The 11,083-nt window shown below is 36.0% G+C and overlaps 1 protein-coding gene across 2 annotated transcripts; it reads left to right on the top strand.

Moving 5' to 3' along the window:
- LOC147568921 (lipase class 3 family protein) lies at window positions 1-9,090 on the top strand. Of its 2 annotated transcripts, none has more exons than XM_086655350.1 (14): window positions 1-712; window positions 2,193-2,331; window positions 2,859-3,078; window positions 3,166-3,266; window positions 3,582-3,703; window positions 3,835-3,926; window positions 4,240-4,345; window positions 4,999-5,153; window positions 5,319-5,446; window positions 5,912-6,039; window positions 6,713-6,810; window positions 7,340-7,605; window positions 7,703-8,111; window positions 8,651-9,090. In XM_086655350.1, the coding sequence occupies exons 1-14, from the start codon at window positions 257-259 to the stop codon at window positions 8,724-8,726; spliced, it is 2,496 nt and encodes an 831-aa protein (XP_086511476.1). In that variant the 5' UTR covers window positions 1-256; the 3' UTR covers window positions 8,727-9,090. The 2 variants fall into 2 exon arrangements, with proteins under 2 accessions (XP_086511476.1, XP_086511477.1); XM_086655351.1 differs by having other exon boundaries at window positions 34-712; window positions 2,865-3,078.
- The last annotated feature ends 1,993 nt before the right edge of the window (window positions 9,091-11,083 follow it).

The following is an 11,083-nucleotide window of genomic DNA, read 5'->3' as shown; positions in this document are numbered from 1 at the left end:
ATATTTACATTAGGATCCACATTTCAGGCTAATATCGAATCCAATCCAATCCCTTAAAAAGGAAAAAATTAAAGAAAACCCCAACAAATAAAGAATCTTATAGTTTCAGTAAAGTTCAATTCCCAAATCTCAATGGAGGAAAGAACAAAACTTTCTTCCCCTAATCACAATTTAAACTCAACAAACCTTTGGCTACATTTTTCTCAACAACTTTTAACCTAAAAAAATATGGCGATAATCCCCCAAATCCCTCGTTATGCCTGATAAAAATGCAACATTTGTTGCTTCTTCAATCCAATTTTGGTTTCAATTCATTCCCAATCGAATTCGAAACCTCAATTTCCATCAAAGATTTCTTCGTTTTCGTAAGAGAAAAACTTTGGGTTTACTTGGTTCTTGGAAAAAGGAGGGAAATTTGGGGAAGAAAATGTTGGAAAAATTAAAAAGCTTAAGATGGTCTACTTGGGTTTTGGGGATTTCAAATTTACTTGTTATAATTTTATCTGTAATTTTGGTGATTTCTACTTCTTTTTCGAATTGTTTTAGTGGTGATAATATTCTTCCAATTGTTGTTGTTGCAATTGCTGCTTGTGTTAGAATCATGTCTATGATAGGTATTGCTATTGCTCAAGAAGCAACTGCTACTACCATTCTTAGTTCACCCTCTGATTCTTCATCTGCTGTCGACGCTGTCATTCGCCATGAAAGACGGGTATCTCTCTCCCTCCCTCTCTCTCCCTCTATATATATATACATATATGTTTATATGTGTACTGTTTGAGTAAATGCATAACTAGAATTAGAAAGAGTTGAAAACTTGAAATGTTTAAATTGGGTTAGAGACTTTGAATTTGCATAGATAATGATTAGATTAGTGAATAAGAAATTCAAAAACCCGAATTAGTATCGGAATGAGCTTAACCTTGGTCTTTTTATTCATGAGAAAGCAACCCCTAGGATATGCTAATTTGGGAGCTTTGTGTTTCATGAGTGCTAAATATGTCTTATGAGAAGAGAGCATTCACTGTATTAGAAATGACATACTAAAAAAAGCTTAAGAGAGCTATGTTGGAGCAGCCCGTCAATTATAATGACGATTCAGTCTACTCAGAGTTGGTTCTATATTTTAGAGTCTAAAAGGTATTGTTTCCTCTAGCATACTCAATTATTGAAACAACTTTTACGAGTACGTAACTTTGATTTTATGTTAATCAACAATGAGAATCATAATTTACATAACAAATCAAAATAACAATTGTTTTTTTTTTGGGAATTGCGTAGAATCTGTCTCATGTAAATGAAATACCAAGAACATGTTGCATAATGAAAATAAAAGAAAGGTTCAAGGGGAGAAGCTATGCAAGGGATAACCTAGTTATCTTATGCAAAAAACAAGTCTAGAGCAATTGTACAAGTCAAGTTACAAAATCTTTATCTAAGCTAAATAGAGAATAAAATGGCAAATGAAGTTGGGTTGACTTGAACCTGGGTCACTTGCGCACTGCATTACCGACTAAGCCACTACAGCATGAAGTAGAATTTTTGGAGTTAAACTATTATTTTTCAGTGGCTTAGCCTAGGCCCTCTATCTTTATTGGTGTCATTCTAGCCTAGTCAATGGGCTGCTACCTACTACCCCCAAGTGGGTCTTTTGTCCGAGGAGGAGTGTCAAGACTTGCCTCTAATTATGGATATTTATCATTGTTCATTCATCTTGGATATTTTTCTGTATGTAGATCGGTAGATGGACCAGAAAGGATCATATAATTTTTCCCTGACTTTCAGTTATATCTTCATTAATATGCATCTATGATTTACTATGATAAAGAATGGTTGCTGTTATTTTCTTCACTCGGTAAAAATATATCCTATTTTGACAGCAAACATCTAATTCGGGTTACTATAGGCTCCATTTGCTTTATGTTTAACTTCAAAGGAATTTGATTTGCTTAGAGATGTGCTAGCCTCAAATCAAACTCTTCTCCTCTATTACCTGATGTATATAGCAGTACAATTGTATTCATTTTCTTGTTATTAGTTAATTCCAAATGCAGTTTGAAAGTTTTCATATGAAAATGTCCGTTTCTAATGCACATAAGAATCTTTTGAGTGCCTGAGATCATCTTGGAAACATTTCTATCACATCCTTTTACGTCAAATAATTTTAATATTATCTCACTGCCGATGAACAGGTGAGGTATAAAAGATGGCTTTGGTGGACCCGTTTTGGAATGGTAATTACCATATTGCAACTTCTTGGAGCAACTTATATGATGATCATCATCCTGAAAAATATTTCTCAAAATGGAAAATCAAGATGGTGCTTTCTAGGTAATTTGGTCCGTTATTCTGTTTATGTGATTTGAATTTTGCATGATGGGCTTTAGGGGGGCAACCTTATTCCATTCTCTTCGAATTTGGAAAATGAATATATGTATATAACTCGATTGCTTTGTAAGTGGTTCTGTAGTCTTTGTTATACACCTTGTTAAGTTACATTTTCTTCCATAAGATGACGAGTGGCAAGCAAGATGGAAAGAATCATCACGTTTATAATCCAACAAGTCTACGTGACCCACCTCCTTGGACTCCCACTTGAACCGCCTATGAGAGAAACAAGGGTTTCTCTCTCCTCTTACATGTTCAGTCATGTGGAGAGAGAAATCCGTGTTTCTCTCACAGGCGGTTCAAGTGGGAGTCCCAGGAGGAGGGTTCAGTATACTTTTTGTTTATAATCTTTGCATCTTTAGTTTTTCCTGTTAGTATTTTTGTATATATGTAGTTGTTCTCATTAGCATTCTGTAGAAACTTGTGATGTTTCATTTTATCATCTTACTTATATTTTCCTACTGGTCTAGGAGAAGATTCAAGTCCTAATGGATGGGAGGGAAAATTACTGATCTTCTTTCTTGTCCTTGTGTGGCTTTTGGTCATTATGCAATGTTTAACGGGATCTGATGTATTAAGATGGAGGTCGTTTTATGCTACACATGATGATGCATGGAAGGCTCACTACAGGGAGGTATTCGATCATGGAATACGTGAAGTTTTGTGTTGTTTGGGTCGAGTCAAGTACATGTAAGTTCTTCCACTCATCTGTTATTTGCTGAGTTTTTTATGATTGGGTTTTTAATGCGTTTGGACCGTGTCCCTTAATGTTATTAGGAGTGCATTGGAGGAAGATGAGGTGTACTCAGTAGCGAGACTGTTGGGAGATCTTGTTGCGTATCGTGCATCTGGCACTGGGCATCTGGAACTTTTGACAGGTCAGTTCTTCAGTGAAAGCTAAGTTATTTCTTTTTCAGTTGTTGTTATGGAAAAATCATCCTTGCAGCTTATTGTTGTTAACTTTCATATGATATTGTTCTCCCGTGATGGGAATATAAAAGACAAAATAATGAGATACTGGTTATAGACACTAACAAGTAACAAGTGATCATTTCAGTTTTTAATTTATTTTTGTAGTGTAAAAGGTATCCTTAAATGCAGTCTATCTCACTAAAATTTCGGCCCTCATAAAAGAGATTTTTCTCCGTTTAGAAAAGGCAATTGCATTTTCATTAAAATGCGTTCTTTTTCAGGACTCGCATTGTTGCAGAGACAAAGGCCATCAACAAGTTCGTACGATGAGGTCACCGAGGCACCTCCAAAACTGATTCAAGAGGCGGCTGCCTTTCATCCATTTGCTGAAGCTGCCTATACGGTCTTCTCATGGAATCCATACTTTGATAATTCTATTTCAGGCTGCTAGCATAGTGTCATCGGCATGATTATTGATGCCTTATAGAGGACAAGTTGATCAATGGTGTCTCACTTGAAAAGCTTATATTGCAGGGTCCATTGCTTGATTTTGGAAGAAATCCCATATTATTTCCTTGTGTGTGGCTCTATAGGCAAGGAGTTGTGACCCCATGGAGTCGGAGCAGGTCTTTAACTTCATCCCTTGTCAAACTTGATCATTGCACGCGCATCTTGGTTGATATGATTCCGATATATGATATAGAAATATCAAAATTACATGAAATTTATTGCCATTGTTGGTTCTTATATTTAGTTCATTGTATATGGAGAAGGATTACTCTTAGTGATTTCGTATTTTCGTCCATTACTTTTTACTTGCTCACATTGACAATTTATAGAATAGATGATTGTTCTGGGACATTATGTACTTTTATTGTGTAAATCCTCATCTTCCTTTCCTTAATGACTACTGATATCATATTGTTCCATATTTCCTAGGAGGCCTGTTCTCGAGGGTGATAATTGGTGGCGTGGTCATGCAGCAGCCTTCTTGAAATATGTTAATCTACCCCCAGATACTCTTCGGCAAGGGCGTGTGAGTCAGGTGAGAATTATAAGTTACCAATCTACTTCCCTTTTCGCAGTTTTGGAGTATTTCTCGCATTCCTGTATTTTGAGATATCTCAATAGGCTACTTTCAGCAACAATCATTTGCACGAGTGCTGAATATAACAACAATAAAAGTTATTATCACATATTGTCTGTGTAAGACGGATACTTCTTTTTAGCATTTTGCTGTGTCCGGTACTTCGACTCTGGAAGCTCATATAAGGTAGTACAATACGCCTTTAAGGTATTCAGTCACTTCAATGGGTATACTTTTGTGCATACTTGCTCCTAAGAATGCTAGGATCATGAAATACCACTCTAAGAGTCTGTAAACATCATTTATGTGTATGGATGGAACCCATTTGGCACTTTCCCGCTGACCTTATTAGGCACCTTCGCACCATTATCAGATATTGATACCCTAGTAGTGTCCGTTACTGCCAAATTATTTTCTCACTTCGGTTAATTTATCTCTTTTTATGATTCCAATCTCTACAAGTCCTACACCATGGACACTCAGATTTCTCCAGGAACACACTGTCTTCAGTTCATTAGCATTATGATTGACAAAAACTGAAATTACTCTTTACATTTCCCCTGATTTGGTTCCTAGATTTTCTTGACGTTTTCTTCCCATTGTTTTATCAGGCGAAGTGTGAAGCCGCATATTTCGTTGTGGTTCTACATCATAAAAAATCTGTAGTTATTGCTGTACGTGGAACTGAGACTCCTGAAGACCTTATAACTGATGGTTTATGCAGGGAATGCACCCTTTCGATCGAAGACTTGAGTGGACTGATAAGGTCCGTCTCTTCTCTTCTGTAAATTAAAAACTTGTATGAAGTAACAATAGCGACTCCATGACTTCTTATAAGAAGCTTAGGTTGTTATTTTTCCATCAATTTCACCTTATTCCATCTGTACTTAACTGGATTAGTCTTGTTCTATTATTTTATTTTTGTTTACAGTAATAGTAATATTAATCCAGATGTGAAGCAAAGGATTAACTCATCTTTTCCGCATTACGGGCATTCCGGAATAGTTGAAGCTGCACGAGATCTGTTCAGGCAAATTGATGGGCAAGCTGGGAATATAGGTGAGCAATGTGAAAAGAACATAATATATATTCGCTCTATAGATTGCGCTGATTATTCTTACTAAATTCTTGATATTTATTCTCCTTTTCCTTGTGTTCTCCTTTACCTATTTATTACATTGGATATCTAGAACTTGTCCGTACTTCTCATATGAGGAAAATTATTGAAATGTAAGATTTGTCGATTGAAATGTACTTTGGAGCCTAGAGGCGTCGAATTGGGATATCCTAGGCAGTTTATCCTTCCATGGGATTTGAAAGAATTCATTATCATTCTTATGTTTTAGGAGCTCATACAGTGCCAAAAACACACCATATATTGAGTATTTCAAATTGGAAAAGAGAGTAGTATAATTTGCATTAGAAATTTAGACATGAATATTGGTTTTAATTAGGCTCGTCTTTTATACCGTATATTCTGGATGATTAATTTGTAATACATTCTTTCTACCTTCTGTGTTCTAGGTAGCCAATATGATGCCACTGGATATCTTTCCTCATTAATGGGAGAAGGCGGTGAGTGTCATGGGTACCAAATTCGGATTGTTGGTCATTCTTTAGGAGGATCTATTAGTGCATTACTTGGACTAATGGTAAGTTATAAGTGTTTATGGAATCTGTAGCTGTTTGATACCATAATTTTACTTAATAATTCAGTGAGTTTGTTCTCTCTATTGATACTAATCCTTGCACTAATTTCTTACTATACTATATATTTGGCAAGTTTTGTAGCTAAGGTTTTTGGTCTAGTAATTTTGCATTAGCCGATACCAGTACAGAGCCACAGACAGACATGGATATGTCATCCAATGATGAAGTGAAATTATAGACATTCACATTCTAGCGCTTCACATGTGTTTCTGTGAATCTTTTCCTATGTTCCAATCCAAGTCTCCGGTGGATTTTTAGTGTTCTCGTGTAATTGCGAAATCAAAAAACTAACTTGTAGTTAGGCAATTCAAGTTTGGCAGAAATTGGTATAAGTAGCCTTATTGTAGCTACTAATATTCATACCCTATCTTGCGAAATTCAAGTAGACTAATCTATGAACTGGTTCATGATTATAAAACTTAACTAAACACTAGTAAGGTGTAAATAGGGATTCAAATATTACCCATAATTCGCACAATACTAAGTAGAGCGTATATGTCATATATAAGCAACTCATTTATGATTTATGTATTATCGACGTACTGTTATGTCTATCTTCATCTTCATCATGGATTTCTTTTATCTATAATGGATCATAACATTTATTTTCTACAGTTATATGGCCGGTTTCCGAACTTGCAAGTGTACTCATATGGACCCCTTCCGTGTGTTGATTCAGTTGTAGCAGAAGCATGTTCAGACTTTGTTACAAGGTGATCATCGATGATATTTTTTGTCGTGAGGCAAGTTTTACTTCGGTTTCATTTGGTTTTCTCCTTTTTCACATTCTAAGGGTGTGATCGTTTGACGTTCTATTGTTAGGACAACTGTACCTGTTTTAGACTTCCAAAACTTTGAATGATTAGGATTGTTTGAAATTTTGAATGCTCTAACCTGCAAATAGTTTGCATTTTCAAGGGATCCGTTAGTAAGTCAACGTTCTTTTACGTTTAGCGGGCGTTGAATTATACCTTGTCTAGTTTGTAATCAAGGATGGTGATTTTGCTCTGCCCACAGCTCTAAAAGGTTCTACAGAATATATCTAAATTTGAAAATAAGACTTGTTCGCCCACCCTCTGTCCCTGTCAGTCCATGCTATGCCTCACTCTGACCTACTAATTTCAATCCACTTCCTTCCTTGATCTTTTACCCCTGAGAACTGAACCTCAGTTGTAGTTTGCTCACCCTGAACTTTCTTTGTTGTCCATATTACCTAATATAGTGATGTTTGGGTTTTTGCAGCATTGTATACAATGACGAATTTTCTGCACGGCTTTCAGTCAATTCGATCCTGAGGCTTCGTGCAGCAGCAATAACTGCACTATCAGAGGATTCTGCTGCCGATTCAGCCATGATATGCAGACTTGCGCGGCAAGTTTTGCAGGTCAGCAAATTCAGGGGCAAGGAGGAAGAAGTTTCTACCCCGTCTTTGGAGTCTTTAGACATGACCGCACAAGATGGTAACCGCGATATATACCGGAAAAGACACCATGGTGATGTCATCCAAGGTAGGATTTCCTTGTGTACTGACAGTGTTTTTCATGGGTCGAAAATGTCCTGTTGTCACTGACGAAGATCGCGGGCGTAACTCTATATTTACTGTAGGGAGAGAACGTGATCAAGAATATCCTCACGACGTGACTGACTTTACTGACAACCCAGATGTGGCGATCCTAAAAGATAATAATCATGAACCAAGCTGCTGTGATTCACTTACTACTCGTATTAATCCAATCTATGAAGTGGGCGATGATATAATTTCGTGTGAAGATCCTGTTTCCGAATTTATGAATGCTGTTCCGTCTTCAAATGAAACGTCAGTAGGAGATCCACCGGAGATGTATCTTCCAGGTCTTGTTATTCTTATATTACCGACAAAAAGGAGCTTCCTGCCAGCATGGAGAGGTTGGAGATATGACAAACACCATGGTTATAGAGCTTATGTTACAAACAGAGAGCACTTTAAAGATATCATTGTTTCGCCATTTATGTTCCTCGATCATCTCCCTTGGAGGTACGTGGGTCTCTCTTAACACTTTAACTTAATCTCATTTTGCTCCTCTCCGTTTGACTTATCATCTGGTTTTATGGTTCTCATACGGAAAATCCTTCATTGACTGTATCTGATCACATGATTTGGCAGCTGATCCGTCCATATGCGTGTTATATCTCCATACAAATAAAAAAAAAGGAAAAAAAAATATTAGATGAGTGTAACAGTTCACCCATTTATCGGGTGGAAACCAAATCGGCCATCATCTAATCTTGCATTTTTGTATGATCAACCCGACCAACATTTGATTCTATAACATCCAAGCGCTCGACGGTGTATGATTTTCGTTAACCAACTTACTAGAATAGCTAGTCCAAAACGAAGCCACATCGGTTGAACGTATATGCATCAACTAACACGTCATGTGGTAAGATAATGGTCAATTACGAATCACGTCTTGTCGTCTTCATATGAGATTGAAACTATCATTGAATGCAGAAAGTTTATAAGTTTCACCATTAATTTGTTGGTTTTTGTTTATTCTGTATCGATATTTCTAGATGCCACTATGCGTTGAAGAAGGTGCTTGAGACCCGACAGTCGCAATCTCAACAAGATTCAACAAATATGGTGTAGATTTCGGCTCTTAGACTAACATTTATTCAATTTCTTCTCTTCTATGGTACTGCCACTGCATTGATGTAATTCCAATTCATGAGAACATGTTCAAGTTTGTTTTACTGATTTTTCAATTCTTCGGACTGTGAAGAGAAGGTAACGAAAGAAAGGTAAAAAGAAAAACAGAAGATCGAATTATTCGTTGTATTACTCGACCTACACTGAGATCTAAAACTCTTGTAATGTTTGCGTAAACAAGCTTAATTAAGTCTTCACCAATCACTATGAAATGTTAATACTTAATTCATATCATTTACATGTAACGTCGAATTGTTTATGGAAAACTCATTCCTAAAATTATAAATTTATTATTGTTCATTTCTATTTTACTTTTTAAGCTCCTGTATTGTTATTTTACTTTCTGTAATTCAACATGAGATTTTTGATTCACATGATGGGTTTTTTCTATTTGTTCAGAGGGTATATTGAGGAAGCCAAGACACTAACAGCCACAATTGCATATCAAATATCATCCACCCTTTCCACACCTTCTTACTAGCTGGTAACAGTATCGGCCAATTTAAAGACAACCTGTCATGACAACGTTAGAACGGACATATAAAACCAACGCACGGGATCCATTAATAAACAAGTTGTACTAACTCACCACACGGCGTCAAAATATCACTTCGACATATAAATGGGCGATATAGAAGCAGGGCTTCAAAATATCACTTCGACATATAAATGATCTGTTTACAGAATGTGTTCGACGTGTTTGTCAAAATAATTGAAATTACACAACTATATGAGACGATAAGGACTTTCCCACCCCTCTCTCTTCCCATATGGGTTATGGTGGTATAATTAAAGAACTATGAGTGAAATGTGAGACCATCTCTCTCTATCTACATGATCCATCATTGATGGTGGATGATAGATAGTAGTGATACGCAGTGTCCCTATCTAGTTTACTAAATTTAGTGATATCTTGAAGCAGTATGGGTTCCTACTTCCTAGTAGAAGTGATGTTGATAGAACATAGAGAAATCTGAAAAAACAGTTGGTGCACGATTTAAAGGTGCCAAATGGCAAGAATAGATTGAACCACTTCTAGGTCAAACTTCTCATAATATTATGGTGGCAGGACTGGACAAAATGTGACAGAAGATGATTTTAAGTCTTTCAGTTAAATGTTCCATAAATTACTGCTATAGAAAGGACTAAAATGTTATACTTAAAGGGGAGCCAAACATCAATGAGGAGACTCAGAGAGGCCATCAACATTGAGAATTAGAAAAAATATTGACCCGAAAATAAGGACTATGTTATAAGATGGTGCAGACCGGCCTTCCGGACTACTAGTGATACTGTCCGCTTTGACACACCTAAGCCTCACGATTTTAAAAGGCTTCACTAGGGAAGGGTGTTTAACCTCTTAAGAAGAGCACTACACTCCATCTCACCACCAAATTCAATGTGAGATTGCTTTACAACAGATTATTGATTTGGTTTCGATCTAAAATAGATTTTTAGCCTTTTCAAACATTCTTCATGTTTCAATAGTCTGGTTTGTTTCATCCTTTCAAGTTAAAAGAAGGTTGAGGGGAGAGACTAGCGAGAAAAGAGGGGAAGAATGAGATAGAGAAATAAGAGGACCATTTGGAAAACTGATTAATTTTAGGGTATTATTTCTGTGAGTTAATCATCTTTAGGGAGTCAAAATAGAATATCTTTAACAATAACGAAATGATTGTTAACAGGTGTTGCTTAGCCAATGTTAAGACATAAATTCTCCACACTTTTATTTACAGATAATGAAATTAAGACATTCAACCACAATAATTGAGTTCTTACTTCTTAAAAATGGAAAGAATTAAATTCACAATAAAATGTTTTCTTTTTTGAATTCGATATTTTACTATATAGTTGTATCCTAGTCATTTCTTCGTAACCATATTATATACTTTCAAGAGTACTGCTGAATTTAGATAGTACTCAATTTAGATAGTACTATCTAAATTGTGCATGTTTTTTCTTTGGAAGATAAAATTGTGCATGTTGTTCTTCCTAATACTACTCTCTCATTTTTTTAGGGTTTTTTTGAAACTTACCCCCTTATCACTAATTGGTAATTGAGTTTACCCCCTCAATGAACAGTAATTGAGCTTACCCCCTTAGACTTACTATTATTGACAAAAACGAAAAGGTTGTGTTTGGCGTACGTAAAATAATTGTGACTACCAAGAGCAATTATTCTTCAATATGATTCTTAGTAGAGATTCCACCTTACTTTATTGTTTGATTTGCTCAGGAATATGATTAGTAAAGATTGATTTTGCTTATAGAATGATTTAATTTATGATTATATTATC

The sequence above is a fragment of the Eschscholzia californica genome, unplaced genomic scaffold (assembly GCF_041429995.1).
Source record: "Eschscholzia californica isolate CP2 unplaced genomic scaffold, dmEscCali1.0.p SCAF_1, whole genome shotgun sequence".
Lineage (NCBI taxonomy): Eukaryota > Viridiplantae > Streptophyta > Magnoliopsida > Ranunculales > Papaveraceae > Eschscholzia > Eschscholzia californica.
This window is presented reverse-complemented; position numbering and strand designations above follow the sequence as displayed.

Excerpts from the sequence above, each read along its gene's own strand:
- LOC147568921 (XM_086655350.1), top strand. The coding sequence starts at position 257 with ATGCCTGATAAAAATGCAACATTTGTTGCTTCTTCAATCCAATTTTGG. Across the intron at positions 3,927-4,239 it reads ACCCCATGGAGTCGGAGCAG|GAGGCCTGTTCTCGAGGGTG; the intron begins GTCTTTAACTTC and ends CATATTTCCTAG. Across the intron at positions 4,346-4,998 it reads GGCAAGGGCGTGTGAGTCAG|GCGAAGTGTGAAGCCGCATA; the intron begins GTGAGAATTATA and ends TTGTTTTATCAG.